The sequence below is a fragment of the Gorilla gorilla genome, chromosome 14, assembly GCF_029281585.2.
Source record: "Gorilla gorilla gorilla isolate KB3781 chromosome 14, NHGRI_mGorGor1-v2.1_pri, whole genome shotgun sequence".
NCBI lineage: Eukaryota > Metazoa > Chordata > Mammalia > Primates > Hominidae > Gorilla > Gorilla gorilla.
The window spans coordinates 38,766,943-38,783,904 of NC_073238.2; the positions used below are offsets into that span (position 1 = coordinate 38,766,943).

At 42.1% G+C, this 16,962-nt stretch overlaps 1 protein-coding gene across 5 annotated transcripts in view; it reads right to left on the reverse strand.

Annotated features, from left to right (window-relative positions):
• Window positions 1-16,962, reverse strand: part of PARP4 (poly(ADP-ribose) polymerase family member 4) — a 92,989-nt gene that overhangs the window by 63,810 nt on the left and 12,217 nt on the right. For all 5 annotated transcript variants that reach the window (XM_031001320.3, XM_063697199.1, XM_063697197.1 and 2 more), the window contains 9 exons: window positions 16,757-16,823; window positions 15,735-15,810; window positions 14,566-14,679; window positions 11,121-11,270; window positions 10,144-10,281; window positions 8,973-9,146; window positions 7,222-7,382; window positions 2,706-2,843; window positions 1,189-1,284 (listed from right to left, as the gene is read on the reverse strand). In XM_031001320.3, coding sequence (XP_030857180.3) covers window positions 1,189-1,284; window positions 2,706-2,843; window positions 7,222-7,382; window positions 8,973-9,146; window positions 10,144-10,281; window positions 11,121-11,270; window positions 14,566-14,679; window positions 15,735-15,810; window positions 16,757-16,823 — 1,114 coding nt within the window. The remainder of the gene's footprint in view (window positions 1-1,188; window positions 1,285-2,705; window positions 2,844-7,221; window positions 7,383-8,972; window positions 9,147-10,143; window positions 10,282-11,120; window positions 11,271-14,565; window positions 14,680-15,734; window positions 15,811-16,756; window positions 16,824-16,962) is intronic.

Here is a 16,962-nt window from a genome sequence, read left to right on the forward strand (position 1 = left end):
CTTTGATTACAGGTGTGTGACACAATGCCTGGCTAATTTTAAAAAGTTTTTTTTAGAGATGGGGTCTTGTTGTGTTGCCTAGGCTAATCTCAACCTCCTGGACTCAAGCAATCTTTCTGCCTCAAACTCCTAAGTAGCTGGGACTACAGGTGTGTGCCACTGCACTCAGCTCATTTTTTGAGACAGAATCTTGCTCTTGTCACCCAGGCTGGAGTGCAGTGGCACCATCTCAGCTCACTGCAATCTCTGCCTCCTAGGTTCAAGCCAGTCTCCTGCCTCACCCTCTTGAGTAGCTGGGACTACAGGTGCACACCACCACGCCCAGCTAATTTTTGTATTTTTATTAGAGATGGGGTTTCGCCACATTGGCCAGGCTGGTCTCGAACTCCTGGCCTCAAGTAATCTACCTGCCTTGGCCTCCCAAAGTGCTGGGATTACAGGCATGAGCTACTGCGCCTGGCCCCAGCTCGTTTTCTTTGCTATTAGGTTTCTATTTAAGTCTTTTGCACATCTGCTTATAGGGTTGTTTATCTTTTCCTTATTGATTTGTAGGAACTCTTTAAATATCTTGGATCATTATCCTTTGTCCTGGGCCTGAACTCAGTCTCCATCCTTTAATTAGCTCTGCAACCTTAGGCAAGTTCCCTGACCTCCCTGAGTCTGTTTCCTTGCATTAAATGATGTCACAATACCAATTATGAGGTTGGCAGATGATGTACATGGGGTTCTTCTCACTGTGTTGCCCACGCTGGACTGCAGTGACATAATCATAGCTCACTCCAGCCTTGAATTCCTGGACTCAAGTGATCCTCCTGCCTCAGCCTCCCCAGTAGCTAGAACTATAGGTTCTATTAGCGCCACCATGCACGGCTAATTTTTAAATTTTTTTGTAGAGATAGGGTCTTGCTATGTTGCATAGGCTGGTCTTAAACTCCTGGGCTCAAGTGATCCTCCCACCCTGGCCTCCCAAAGAGCTGGGAGTACAGGCACGAGCCACCACGTCTGGCATAAGGGCAGATTTAAACATTATCAAGGATGCTGAAGATGAAATAGTATTCCAGCCACATTGAGGTCATATATAATAGATAAATCTGTGTTTTGGTTGAGAAACTCCCTCACCAAGGAAAGACAGAAGAAAACACACAGCAAGTATTCAGTAACGATTCTGTGATTAAGGATTGAACATACCTGAGCGAATCACTGAAATAAATCCCACTTCCAAGGTTTCCGACGTCTGTTCTTTGCACACCACGATCTTCCACTACTTTGGGTAAAAGCAACCCTCTGAAAAGAGAAGGGCAGGATAAGGTGTAAGCCCAACACTGACTGCATCTCTCCCTCGCTCAGAATTTTGGCAGGTTCCTACTGAACTTCTGGGCATTCAGAGAACTCTGCAATCAGGGTGAAGCCATGGTTGTTTTTGGAAACACAAGGGAAATTTCTGCCTTTTATTATATAAACATCTATTGTTTGAATTTCACATTAGGAGATTGAATGAATTTTGTAAAATAGCTTTTGGGTTTTGGTCCTACTTAGAAAGTTCATCCCTACTTAAAGATTATTTTAAGAAGATTCTCCCATTTTTCATTTAGTATACTTTTATGGTTTGATTTTAAATATTTAAATATTTGCTCTGTCTGGAGTTAAAGTATGAGAAATGAGGTAAAGGTCCAACTTTATATTTTTTCCTTGTGGTTACCCATTTATCTCTATAAATAGTATTGAAGAACTTGTCTTTCTTCCACAGAGATAAGATCTACTTGTATCATATCCTAAATCTTCTGTGTTTTTGAGTTCATTTGTGTTTAATATTAATGTCACCCTCATTATGCTTCTTTTCCAGAATTATTCTGGTAATTTCAAAACATAAAAAAAAATATGTTGTAGAATCAGCTTTTCACTTCTTTAAAAAAATCTTATTGGTAATTTTATCATGATTGCACTAAATCTATAGACTAATCCAAGAAAAACTGGCATCCTTCTGATTCATGCAAGTTGTCTTTTGGGTCCCTCAGTAGCAGTTTAATGGTTTTTTTGTTTTTTCTTTCTTTTCCCCAGGTGGATCTTGTATGTTTCTTTTTAAGTTTCTTCTGAGTAATTAGTGGATCTACATTTAACAATATTTTCTCCTGCTCCTGTGACTTCAGTTTCAGCCCTAATATTAAGTAGTAATTCAAAGCAAACAGAATCTTAGAGTTATGTTTCAAATAAACAACTCATGTTGTCTGGTGCACACTCTAATTTCTGGACTCTTCTCTTTAAATATTGGGCTATCCCTAGATTAGATACACATGGAAGACTCATGAATATAGAATCACTTTTCTTCATACGATACAGTCTTCAAGAAGCAATTCATACCTATATACTACACTTTAAAAATAATAAATACATAATTTTTCAAAATAGAGATGAGGTCTTGCTAGGTTTTCCAGGCTGGTCTTGAACCCCTGGCCTCAAGTGATCCTTCTGCCTCAGCCTCCCAAAGTGCTAGGATTACAGGTGTGACCCACCATGCCTGGCCATAAATATGTAATTTAAATTACACACTTAATTATAAAGTGTGTAATTTTCTCCAGAATGCAGTAAGCTAGCTGATTTTAACTGAAAAGACTCACGTAATATAGAAAAAAGTAGGAAAAAAAGAAGTAAAACACTTCACATTTGTGAGCCTGAAATTTTTGAAAAATAAAGATGGCTACTCTTACCGACACAAGATTCCCACGATGTTTCGTACAGGAGAACCATGCAACAAGGGCCTCACATTACCAAGTTTACTCAAAAACTCTGTGGTTTCATTCACTCTGCCAACTCTAAATATCTGCAAGACATCCACTGGGCTCTTACTGTAAGAATTAGAAGAAAAGCCTTTAGATTACATAATGGGAAACAAAACAAAAAGTCATTATAGCAGAAGAAATCCAAAAAGAGTCCAAATGTCCATTATCAGGAAACTGATTCAATGAGTCACAGCACAGCATATCTTGGAAGTATTATGTAGGTATTAAAATAGCCATATTATTTAACAAAAATAAGGATATGTAGTAAAGTATACAGTAAAATATAAAATTTAAAAGTAGATTACAAAACTTTATACATAGTATTATCCCAATTTTGTCAAATAAACAATAGTATATGGAATATATAATTCTTGCTCTGGGCAACAGAGTAAGACCATGTCTTTCAACAACAATAAAAAAGAATGCAACTTCTGGCTGGGCGCAGTGGCTCAGGCCTGTAATCCCAGCACTTTGGGAGGCCAAGGCGGTTAGATCACTGGAGCCCAGAAGTTTGAGACCAGACTGGGCAACATGGTGAAACCCCATCTCTACTAAAAATACAAAAATTAGCAGGGCATGGTGGTGCACACCTGTAGTCTCAGCTACTCAGGAGGCTGAGGCAGGAGAATCACTTGAACCCGGGGCGGGGGGGTGGTGTAGAGGTTGCAATGAGCCGAGATCGCGCCACTGCACTCCAGCCTGGGCGACAGAACGAGACTCTGTCTCAAAGAAAAGAAAGTTATCGGCCGGGCATGGTGGCTCACCCCTGTAACCCCAGCACTTTGGGAGGCTGTGGTGGGCGGATCATGAGGTCAGGAGATCAAGACCATCCTAGCCAACATGGTGAAACCTCGTCCCTACTAAAAATACAAAAATTAGCAGGGCATGGTGGTGCACACCTGTAGTCCCAGCTACTCGGGAGGCTGAGGCAGGAGAATCGCTTGACGCCGGGAGGCAGAGGTTGCAGTGAGCCAAGATCATGCCATTGCGCTCCAGCCTGGCGACAGAGCAAGACTCCGTCAAAAAAAAAAAAAAAAGTTATCAAATACCTTATTTTTAAGTGCTGTTTAGGAAACCAAGCAGGTTTGGAGAGAGGGTTGTCAAGAAAGTACTCTCTTGGGAGGTGACATTTATTGGAATGTGGCACCATAAAATGTGTATTTTAAGACTTCACTGGTTGTGATGGGTTGGATGGGGCAGGAGTGGAGAAAAACATCTGGAAGGACTTTGTAGATGGGATAACATGATCGGATTAAAGATGGCGGCAGAGTGAATGGAAGTAGCCAACAGATGAAGGACACTTTGAAGGCAGAATTGACAGAGAGAACATGGTTATGTGGGGATGAGGGACGGAGAGACCCCACACTGGCTCTGAGTGGGTAGCTAAGATGGGGCAGTTGTTAGGGGAGACGGGGTATGGCTGAGGGCAGCTGTGGTGGGAGGAAGGGCACATCTTCCCAACCCCATGTCCAGTGGCCTCAGGTCAGTACCTTGACATTAGCTATGGTGGGAGTATCTGCTCCCCAGAACTCAGCAAATATTCCAGACCAGGACTTTTCCTTCACAGAGCTGGCTTACCAGCACACCCCCGGGGTGAACAGCATCGGGGTGATTCAGGCTGGATTATGTTCTATACCCAAATGTCAACAGTGGTTATATTATATCTGGGTTGTCTCTGGGTGGTGATATTTTGAGTGATTTTTAATTTTCTTCATATTTTTAGATATTTTCTAAACTTTTAGCAAAGAACACGAGTTTTATAACTAGAAAAAAGTAATATAAAGAAATCATGATTAGTGAAATGAAATGAAGAAAATCTAACTTTTCACAGCAGCAGGATCTTTCCCTAGGAAGAAGCCCACTTTAGTTGTGTGACTGCTTTTGTACTTAGGGGGTGGGGTGGCTCTCCAAGGGCTTGCTCAGGTAGCCCTGGAGGGCTGAACTGTAGCTGCCACTCCTGGGGCTTGACGTGGCTCTTCCTGTCTTCCTGGAGAAAGCTTATTGCCCTCCCGATTCTACCTTCCATGTCACTGGACTCTTACTTAGTACAGATCTCAGCGGACACCTAGGGGAGGGTCAAAAGTCAAACCAAAAGAATTTGATTACATATAAAAACAAAATCTGGAGAAGGCCTGTGGGAATGAATGTTGAGACAGAGTCCTGTTCTGTCTCCCAGGCTGGAGTGCAGTGGTGCAATCCTGGCTCACTGCAACCTCCACCTCCCAGGTTCAAGCGATTTTTGTGCCTCAGCCCCTGGAGTAACTGGGACCACAAACGTGTGCCACCATGCCCGCCTAATTTTTGTATTTTTAGTCGAGACAGGGTTTCACCATGTTGCCCAGGCTGGTCTCAAACTCCTGACCTCAAGTGATCTGCCCACCTCGGCCTCCCAAAGTGCTGGAATTACAGGCATGAGCCACCATGCCCGGCCCGGACTTTTTAAAAATTAAAGTGAAATTCCAAAAAGATGAAATTAACCATTAAGTGTACAATTTGGTAGTATTTAGTACAGAACATTCAAAATGTCATGTAATCACCACCTCTAGTTCCAAAATTTTTATTTGCCCAAAAGAAAACCCCATACCTTTTGGCTGTCAGTCCCCAACCCTCCCTCTAATGGCACCACACAATTTGCTGTCTCCGTGGATTTATCTATTCTAGATATTTCATATAAACAGAATCATACAATATGTGGCTTCTTTCACTCAGCATAATATTTTTGAGGTTCACCCATTTGTAGTATGTGTCAGTGCTTCATTACTTTTTCATGGCCGAATAATATTCTATTACATATATTTATCACATTTTGTTTATCCACTTCCCTGTTGATGAACATTTGGGTTATTTAACCACCTTTTGGCTGTTGTGAATAGTGTTGCTATGAATATTCATGTACAAGTGCCTATTTGAGTACTTGCTTTCAAGTCCTTTGAGTATAGAATTAGGAGTGGAATTGCTGGGTCTTATCGTAATCAAGTTTAATTTGTTGAGGAATCATCTAACGGAGGCTGCATCATTTTTCCCTCCCATCGGCAATGTGTGACGCTTTCAGTCTCTCTATATCCTCACCAACACTTATAATTTTCCATTAAAAAGAAATCATATGGCTGGGCGTGGTGGCTCATGCCTGTAATCCCAGCACTTTGGGAGGCCGAGGCTGGCAGATCACAAGGTCAGGAGATCAAGACCATCCTGGCTAAAGCAGTGAAACCCCGTCTCTACTAAAAATACAAAAATTAGCCAGGCGTGGTGGCGTGCGTCTATAGTCCCAGCTGCGGGGGAGGCTGAGGCAGGAGAATGGCGTGAACCCGGGAGGCGGAGCTTGCAGTGAGCCGAGATCACGTCACTGCACTCCAGCCTGGGTGACAGAGCGAGACTCCGTCTCAAAAAAATAAAAAATAAAATAAAAAAACAAAAGAAATCATAGCCATCTTAGTAGATGTGAAGTGGTTTTGGGAATGGATTTTGAGAATGATCAAGGAAAGCAGAACATAATTTTAGATGGGTCTGAGTCAGGCCATAAGGTAAGAGTGGCTGGGTGTGGTTTTAGTGGGGCTCTGGAAAACCAGCTCTCTAAACAACAGCAGCAACGCCCCCGCACAGCCCTGATTTGCAGCATTTGCTGATTTCCATGGCGCAAATCCTCCCCGTGTCCAATTTCAAGCTACCCATGGTTTAACAACCAGCTCACCAAATCTCTTAAATGTTGACAACTGGCTCTCATAAGCTGGTATGTGCGGCTACAACTCACCACCATTTGTTCTAAGGGCTGTGCCAAGCTGATGAAGAGGAACTGCTGCAATGGAATGAACCACCAGGTCAAAAGAGTCAGTCCCATGCTCGAGAACAAGCATGCAATGGGGTTTCCAAACTGAGAAGCTGGGCACAGACTCAGCCACGGTGACCCTCAGGGGTGCTGACACCCAGCAAGGGCTCATCTGAGCAGGTGGTCCATCATGTTTGTTGTTACTGGAGAATGCCCCTCAGCGCAGGACCCTGGGTATGCACAGTGAATGAGGGCCCAAGAGTAACTGGTATTTAGGAACGTGTTTTCCAGGTTTTCAGGGGCAGTTTTTCATGCTACAGAGAGGCCACGTTAGAGACGCCATACCCATATTCCTGCACATTTAAATCAGTTTAAGTGGCTTTTTCTCTGTAATAACCTACAAAATACAAACTCAAACACGTTTTAAAATTTTTAAATTTAACCCTCAACAAGATTAGGTAACCTTGAAATCGGAGTGGAATATAGAGGGTGTTTTCAAGCACAGAATACTGCCCCAGGCACCGTTATGAACAGAGAAGAAAGTAATTTGTCATCACACCACCGCTACTGTGGCTTGTTGCTGAAGATTATCTAGGTAATTACTGTAATTAGCTCTTTAACGGAGTCTCAAAGAGCATTATATTATAACAGATCCTGAGATATTTCCTTTATGCTTACCTGTGATGATTCTGCAAAACCTCTTTTCTAACCCTGAGAAATTCTTCAGTATTCTGTTCAACATGCTCAATTTTGCATCTCAAAGCTCGGTATTTGGCCAGGGATGGTGGGTTGGGTTTGGCCAAATTAGTTTCACAGACATTAACCATGTCTCTTATTAGCTGTAGGTGGAAATAATACACAGATGTCAGAATCACCACATATCAAAATTAATATTTATATCACATTAACACTTTCTCAAAAAGATAGGAAAAGTCCATTTTCCCCCAAAGCTTGTTTTACTTTATTTATTTTTGAAATGGGTCTTGCTCTCACCCACGCTGGAGTGTAGTGGCATGACCATAGCTCATTGCAGCCTCAACCTCCTGAGTTCAAGAGATCCTCCTACCTTAGCCTCCAGAATTGTATTTGAATGGGCACTATACGTTCCCTCTTAGCAACACTAATGATTGACATTTTTTTTTTTTTTAGATGGAGTTTTGCTCTTGTTGACCAGGCTGGAGTGCAGTAGCGTGATCTTGACTCACTGCAATCTCTGCCTCCTGGGTTCACGCGATTCTCCTGCCTCAGCCTCCTGAGTAACTGGGATTACAGGTGCATGCCACCATGCCCAGCTAATTTTTTGTATTTTTAATAGAGATGGGGTTTCACCATGTTGGCCAGGCTGGTCTCGAACTCCTGACTGGTGATCCATCTGCCTTGGCCTCCCAAAGTGCTGGGCTTACAGGCGTGAGCCACCACACCCGACTGACAGACTCTTTATGTTTGATGTTAGGTAAATCATAGAATTTTAAATTTGGAAGGGTCTTATATTTTCTCATTGACCAGTTCTTTCCTTATTTTGGATTACTGATTCCTCTGGGAATCTGTTGAAAGCGATTATTTCCCAAACATGCAAAATTTCACATCTATAAACTCCTCTGAAGTCTAGGACACGAATCTCTGATCTTGGCCAAATCCCTGCATGCACAGATGAGGGAACACGGACCAAGAGAGTGACTTCAGCCTAGTCTAAGGCAGGGTTGGCTGCTGTGGCTGCCTTCCTCTACTCACTAAGCCTGCTTCTCTCCTGGCAGCTCAGAGGAGATGGCCCATTTCTGAGCAGCCACAGTGGCTCCAATCTCCTCACCAGTGACTGGTTTGAGATTGTGCACATGACTTCATTCTGACCAGAGAAATATGAGTCTGCCAGGGGCTTCCTCTATGTGACACAAAAAGAACTATTACAGATGGGATGCCATGAACTACTGCAGCCATCTGCAGATCACGAGGAAGCCAGGCTAAGAGCAGAGCCGTCACTCTACAGGAAGTACAGAGGGACGGAAGGAGGCTGGGACCCTGATAACACTGACACACTGAGTCTCAGGGTGACCTGGGCCAGCAGGCAGCCCACAGCTGGACTTCTTATTGTCTGAGAACGTAAATGTCCTTATCGTTTAAGTCAGTTGCAGTTTCCCCTTTCTCCTGCAGAGGATCCGAACTCATTCCAGAGTCTGAAAAGTTATTTTACAAGATAGCAATTTTAAACCTATTTCTGCACTTATGTCACTGTGCCAACATATTCACATTTGAAAATATGGTTTAACTTTCATAAGGATCCAGGGCTTTCTAAAATGGTTCAACAATTTATTTTCTAGTACAACTCTGGAGACAATTTCATGATTCAGTGTTACCTCATTCATCAGATTTCTAAAGACCCCCACCCTCAACATATTTTATAATAAATAGAATTCTATATTTCAGAGGTTTACCTGGCAGAGGTCTGCTTTCTTAGCCAATAGTCCCAGGTTCACTTCTTCGGGCATTGTGCCTTTGTGAGGTATCAGTCTGTAAAACTCTGTCATCATCTTTTGCAATTGCTCTGCTGTTTCTCCATTTTTCAGTGCTGCCTTTACTAGAAGGAGAATCCCCTCTGCCTTGCTCACCTTTCAACAGATCATATATGCTTATTACAATGAAATCTCAATACAGAAATTAAGGAGCATGCACAAAACTATATAAATAATTGTTAGACATGTCAAGACTATCCATTTTCTACTGGAGAGCCATCACAAAGCAAATGCTGATCTTTATTGGAGACGTATCTCAGTTGTGGCAAAGATGCCATGAGGATTGTTGCAAAACTAGGCTCAGTTTTACTAGAAGAAAGAACCAGAGTCTTATATTTCTATACATATGTGGACACATCTACATACATATACACAGAGAGATAAACACTAATGCAACTGTGATAGACTTGCTTTTCACATGAGAAATTTAGAAAGCTGTCAGAATCAGACCAGGGATAAAAACCTCCTGAATGTGTTTCTAATTACACAAGTACTTCATGGGCTTTATCCCAGTTAGCCATTTTCTCCTTGAGATAAATTAGTTTAATTCCACAGAGGAAAACTGACCATATTATTTCAATACAACAATGCAGTTGCACAAGTTGTACCATTGGGGTATCTTCTTTTGTCTGCTCTTTTCATTGCAATTATGCTTAATCAAGAAGGGAAGAACATTTTCTGGTGGTCTGGAGGCATGCCTGCCTTTCCTAAGACAGAAGGCGCGAGACTGTGGAGTCACTAGGAAATGGACTGCGGTTAGGGCATCTGACTGGGGACCAAGACCACCCATAACCCTCCAGCTTCCTGCAAGCCTCTTGGCACAGAGGAGCAGGCCTCCTAATTGGCCAGCACCAGAAGCCTGCCTTCGATCAGCTCTTGAGGCTGACATTTTACAGACAGGGATGTCTAGTTTTCTCAGAAGCTTTTCTCCTTAGTGCTGTTAGTGGTCTCTTTCTTCAGGGTACAAGGAAAGAACATTTAGGAATGAATTCCAGAGCAGTCAGGCCAGCATGCAAACACATGTGTTATTGCTGAAGCCAATCAACCAGGAGGCAGATTTTTCACATTCTGTTTCAGCGACACACCAACTTACATCGTTGAGGCTAATCCTGTTCACTGGCTTGAGAAGCATGTGTTCCAGGTGGCCCAGGGCCTCTGCCCAAATCATCTCTACTAAATCGCTCACCTCTTGGCTCAGAGTGCTTGAATTCATGACTTCCTCCAAAAGCAACTACAACAACAAAATAGAAATGCCACCAAAAAGTCATCATGTGTGAGTTTGTGTAAAACTTACATGGGCCAACGAACAGAGGTGTGAGGAGAAATAATTGATTAGAGCCCAGGAGAGTCATCCCCAGCCAGGTAACTAAATCCTTTCTCTACTGGATCCTCCCTCTGTCTTCCTCCATTCTCTCTTCTCTGATTCCCTCCTACCCCCTTTTCTTCCTGTTCTATTTTTTTCTTTCACCCTGTAAGCTCTAGGCCTGTCAGTAGTAGTCAACACACGAAGTCAGGATTAAGGACCCTTGACTCATGGCCTAGGTTGTAAAGAGATCTCCTAAAAGCTAGGAGGGTCTGCTGCTGAAATAAGCAATACATCTCCTGGCTTGTTCTAAAACACATTCCCCACTCAACTTCCATGCCTTTCTATGAGTTCAGATTTCCTTTTCTGAACTCCTCCTCTTCCCTCCTGACATTTATTTATTTACTTGAGACAGGGTCTTGCTGTATTGCCCAGGTTGGGGTGCAGTGGCATGATCATAGCTCACTGTAACCTCGAACTGCTGGATTCAAGTGGTCCTCCTGCCTCAGCCTCATGAGTAGCTAAGACTACAGGTACACCACCATTACTGGCTAATGTTTTTCAGTTTATGTAGAAATGGGTCTCTCTATGTTGCCAAGGCTGGTCTTGAACTCCTGGCCTCAAGTGATCCTCCTGCCTTGGCCTCCCAAACTGCTGGGATACAGGCATGAGCCACCAAGCCTGGCCCAGTCTTTTATTTGTAATAGAGAAAACATTTCTATTAAAAATATTCAATCAACAACAAAAAAATTATAAATCAATCTCACTGCTTGCAATTGTTCAGATGCTAATTGGGTTGCTTCAGGTGTGAAATGTTCTCTTAGTAGAAATCCTTGTTTCTTCAGTTCTTCAATGTAATTTTCATAGTATTCACTTGCATCTTCAGAGGTTTTCTTTATAGCAAACTGTCTTCTAGTCTGTGAATTATGGTGTATAGCAAAAGTACAGTCATTATTTACATATCTAGCTTTATTGAACATAAATAAAGCATTAGGTCCTTGACATGAAGAAGCTTAGAAATTAGTTTTTTTCAAAGAATTACTTAAATTTTAAATTTTTTCTTTTCTTTTTTTTTTTTTTTTTTTTTTTTGAGACAGGGTCTTGCTCTGTCGCCCAGACTGGAGTGCAGTAGCACAATCTCAACTCACTGCAACCTCCACCTCCTGGGTTCAAGCAATTCTTCTGCCTCAGCCACCTGAGTAGCTGGGACCACATGCATGCGCCACCACACCTGGCTAATTTTTTTTGTATTTTTTTGGTAGAGATGGGGTTTCAACCATGTTGGCTTGAATAACTCTTGACCTCAAGAAATCCACCCACCTCGGCCTCCCAAAGGGCTAGGATTACAGGCGTAAGCCACCATGCCTGGCTAGAATTACCAAAATTTTAAACTCTTAATAGCCTAAAACCTGGAGGTAGAGGGGAAAAAGCTTGAGAATGCACAGCAGACAGAAAAGATCATTTGTTTCACTGGAGAGTTACTCAAAGCTTCCTTCCAAGTCTACAGACTCCTTACAAACCAGTCTAATTAGCTTGTAAATCTGGTTTTCCAGCTTTTTGGAAATGAGAAAAAAAAAATCTGGAGGGGAAGGGGAAGAAAAGAAAAATACTTCAGAAAGGAAGAACTGTTAGAGACGGGCACACAGCGAAAATGAAATCACAGCCAGTAGACAGGCAGGAAAGTTATTAGGTCATGCACGTGTTAAAGGCTCCAGCTCCTCCCTCATCCCAAACTGCCTGTGGAGGTGGCACTTTCTGCTCTTCTGGGCAACTCCTGCCCCTGTAGTAGGCAGTGATCCTAACATTAACCCCAGGAAAATCTGGAAGAACCTGCCCCAGCTCAAAGCCCTGGTGTCCTTGTAGGTGTTGGTTGAGCCCCTGGCTTGCGGGTGTGGACCCCTGGGAAGCCACACTACTCAGGATACCCATAAGCCGCCCTCCCAGATAGGGGGGCCGCAGGATGCCTCTGAAACTTGGAAAATAGGAGTGCCTGTTGAAGTCACTCCATTTAAGACAGTAGAGTTTAACATAATTTTGGAAGATTCCCATCAAAATGGTTTTATTAAGCAGAAGGGCAGGCTGGAAAATCCTCTTCAGCAGAACGGTGGACTAAGGCTCACTGCTATCAAGGTGGACAGGCTTCTCTGTTCAGCAAACCAGGCTCACCCAGGGGGTGCTATACACAGACTTGGGCTTGCTAAGGGAGGAAGGCACCCTGAGGGATGTCCTGGCCTAAACGATGCTATGGTTTTCTTTCTCAATGAAGAAAACAACGACACATTCTATCATGTTTTTCACCTTCGTTTTTACTTACTTCTTACCCAAACAACTATATCCTCCACAAAATCCAGTATGCATTTCAGGGTACAAGGGTAACAAAACCCCTTCTCCTTCTTGGACATATTCGACCATGGATTCGCTTTCTAGCTCTTTTCCCATGGAAATCTGATAAAGATGGCATGTCAGCTGTAATAGTAGGCAAAATTGCTTATGTAATTGTGGCCTCTCATTGATAAATTGCATTGAGACTGGGGGCTCAATGGTGGGAAACCCAAGCTTTGGGCTTGTCAGAGAGCAGTGACTCATATAATTGGGTATGTCCCTTGAGGGCATCTGGAACCCGAGACAATGCTACAAGAGCTATGGGCTCTTGTGGGGTAGGACTTCCAAGCCAAGTGGATCTCACATCCACCTGACGTGAGTCTCTTTCTCTTGTACCTGAGCTGACACTCAGAGTGGGAACAAAGGGAAAAGCTCCTGGAGCCTGTGTGGGCCTCTGTGAGGGCCACTCTCACGGAGAAGTGACTGTTTCCTGGCCCAAGATAGAGCTGTAGGCAGGACGCAGTGGCTCATGCCTGTAATCCCAGCACTTTGGGAGGCCAAGGCAAGCAGATCATGAGGTCAGGAGTTCGAGACCAGCCTGGCCAACATGGTGAAACCCCGTCTCTACTAAAAATACAAAAATTAGCCAGGCGTGGCGGCGCATGCCTGTAATCCCAGCTACTCAGGAGGCTGAGGCACAAGAATCGCTTGAACCTGGGAGGCAGAGGTTGCAGTGAGCCGAGATCGCATCACTGCACTCCAGCATGGGCAACAGAGTGAGACTCTGTCTCGGGGAAAAAGAAGGAAAAAAAAGATAGATCTGTAACTCTGAATGTCTACTTGAGAAGGCATCCTGGTGGGTGTTGCAGCATTTTATTTGAACTTCAGGCATTAATTCTAAATTTATTTTTGTTTCATGATTGTTTTAGATTGGAACTGTGCTCTTGACCTGATACTGACCTAGGGCAAAGGTATGGCCTCTGCAAAGCCTCCTTTGTTGTTCCCAGCGCTCTGTGACCTTGAGCCCTCAATACCCCATATATATATATTCAGGATTGGAAATGTCACAGTGGATTGTAATGATGAGTGTTATTTCTTTCTAGACAGTGATCTCTGACGCCAGGGTGTGAAGCTATTTTTATCTTTGAGTGTCAGCCCTAGTCGATTGCTTGGTACACAGCAGGTGCTTAATGAAGTATATCAGTGGAATGCTTTCAGAGGTGTAAATATTAGGAAAATATCCCAAAAGTGATGTGGAACAAGGGCAGAAATGCTATACACCCTGCACCCAGTAAACATTCCCTTCTAGCGGGACCCTGTGCTGATCTACTCAGGGGGTGAGGTCCTCACCTCCCACACTCCAAAAGAGAACACATTTCCCCTTTGCAAAATTATTTACCAGGTGTTATGGCTGAACTGTACCCCTACAAAATGCATATGCTGAAGTCCTAACTCCCAGGACCTCAACAACGGGATTGTGTTTGGAGACAGAGCCTTTCAAGAGGTAATTGATTAATTAATTGAGATCATAAGGGTGGGCCCTGATCCAATATGACTGCTATCCTCATGTGTAGAGATGAGGACACAGATGCCCACAGGTGGAAGACCATGTGAGGACACAGCAAGAAGGCAGTTGTCTGTAAGCCAAAGAGAGAGGCCTCACTTCAGGAGAAATCAACCCTGCTGTACTTTGACCTTGGACTTCCAGCTTTTTGCATTGTGAGAAATAAATGTCTGTTGTTTAAGCTCCCTAGCCTGTTGCATTTATTAATAGCAGCCTGAGCTAAGACAACAGGTAAGAAGAAAAAGGTTGGGAGGTCGGCTGATTCATTGAAACGAGTTATGAACAGAGGTCAGTAAACACATAGGAATCAATATAAACAGCATTACCTCCATGCCATCATCCAGGAGGAAGTGTGAGGATATCAGGAAAGGACAGTCCCTGGAGTCCCGCGAACACTGAAGCTCCACCACCACAGCTTCCTGGCCTCCCTCCATTCCCACCTGGAAAACAGGATGTGCTTTCAGAAGCTGCACTCGGGAAACATCAAACTACATGTGCCATTTGAAAATGTTGATTATAATTATAAAATATGTTCATTTAGAGATATAATTTAGAAAATATAGAAAAGTATCAAGAAGAAAATTAAAATCTCCTAAAATCCTGAGAGCAATACGATCACTATTAATATTTTGGTATGTTTCCCTCCTGTATTTTTACCATCCCATAAATACATCTGTATGTTTATACCATACCACTTTTCATGTTTTCCTTATCAAAAAGGGAAATGTTATTTTCAAGTTACATTTTATTAACATATCTCAAAATACAAATGGAACATCACTTTGAAGGCTAGTGTCGATTTATATCTATATATATATTTTAGAGACAGGTCTTGCCACATTGCCCAGGGTGGCCTCAAACTCCTGGGCTCGAGAGATCCACCTGCCTTAGCCCCCTAAGTAGCTGGGACTATAGGCAAGTGATGCCACACCAGACACTAGTGTTGATTTTCATTTGTGGGGGAAAAAAAAAGGATTTTGTTTTTCTTTCTAATGCAAAAGGAACGGAAATGCAACATAGTGTAAATACTTAGTGTCAAACCTTCCTTTTCCAAATACAAGAAACTGTTAGTAACAGGGAAGAGCACTTTTATGTTTAATGCCATATTGATATTTTGTACTGTTTAAAATTTTTGCTATGAGCATGCATTACTTTTATAATATAAACACTAAAAATTTAAACTTTAAATTCTAAACATAAACATTTTCTTGACTTAAAAATCAGGTCTGGGTGCAGTGGCTCATGCTTGTAATCCTAGCACTTTGGGAGGCTAAGGAGGGAGGATGGCTTGAGCCCAGGAGTTCGAGACCAGCAAAATAGACTCTGTCTCCACAAAAATAAATATATAAATAAAATTAACTCATATTTTAAGGACTATATGATATTCAGGATATGCATAATTTTTCAAAACAATGAGAAAATGACCGAATAGGAAAAACACCCAGAAGACATTCAAACAGTTTTTCTTTTTGCTAACTAGAAATCAGATTCTTACTTTCTCCAAGGTGTTATATTTTGCAACTTCAAAATCTTGAGGAAGATGAGGAATTTCAACATTCTGCATACCAAACCTGAAATTTGTAGTGTATAATTAAAATTTTAACATTAAATGGATTTTAGGCTAAACAGAATTTCATAAATTTTTTCTTGTACATCTTTACAAAATACATGATAGATTCCTTACAAAATACATGGTAAGTCCACATGGTAAGTCCCTAAGGCCTCCTTAGCTCTTCCAGAAATTGTTAAAAGATCATTTGAAATGAGCTGGATGCCTCCTCTGCATAATCTCCAGCTCAGATACCCAGCACTGTAGCGTCTGCACTGGAAGATGGTCTCCACGCGGCAGAGGCCGAGGCAGAAAGAAGTGGGCCGCACACTCTGGGGATGGGCTACTTGTGTTTGCTTTGGATCTGACTCTTAGAAGCTATGTCACTCCTCTCCAGACCACAGTCCATTCCTCTCTAAAATAAAGGAGTCAGACTTCTCATAATCTGTACTTTTCATTTTGGATTTTCTTCTCTTTAAACACTATTATTAACCAATACAACAAGATTGAATGTGATGCCTAATGAACCTGATGTTTTGGGTATGCTTTAAGAAGCCCTACAGAACTTTAGACTCCCATACTCCATTTGAGGAAGGCTGTTGTTATTTCCATTTTTGAAAATATCAGGCAAAAGTAACAAACTGTCTTTACTCTAAAGGCTGCTCAGGAAAGTAATAGGATGAAAATAGGCGTTTTTTTTTTTAAAGAATTAAAAAAAACCCACTGGTTTTCTTTTTAAAAATCAATTTAATAATTGCACCCAGTCTCATTTAATACTGAGAATTTAAAATAATGATCACTATACTAGTTGAAGAAAAAGACTCAAATAAAAAATCACTTGAGTTAGATACGCAAAATAAATTAAAATAAGAAAAAGTCTACAAATAGAATTTTAATACTGTGCTTCAGGTTTACACACGATTTTACAAACTCTGTAGAGTCCCAGGAATCAGAAAGAAGTAAATTACTCAGTGAGTTCCACAGTGTCTTCCTCCTCTGTGGCACTGTCCGGGCATAGACCTTCTGTTTTCACTTCTAGAATTAAAAGCAAACAGCACACTTGTTTACTGCCCAAAGACTTATTATAATTAGTTAACCTAAGTGCTGGAATTGTTAAGATTCATAAATATATCCTTAAATTAGTTATAATTTTGGTGATCAAAGGAAAACCCAG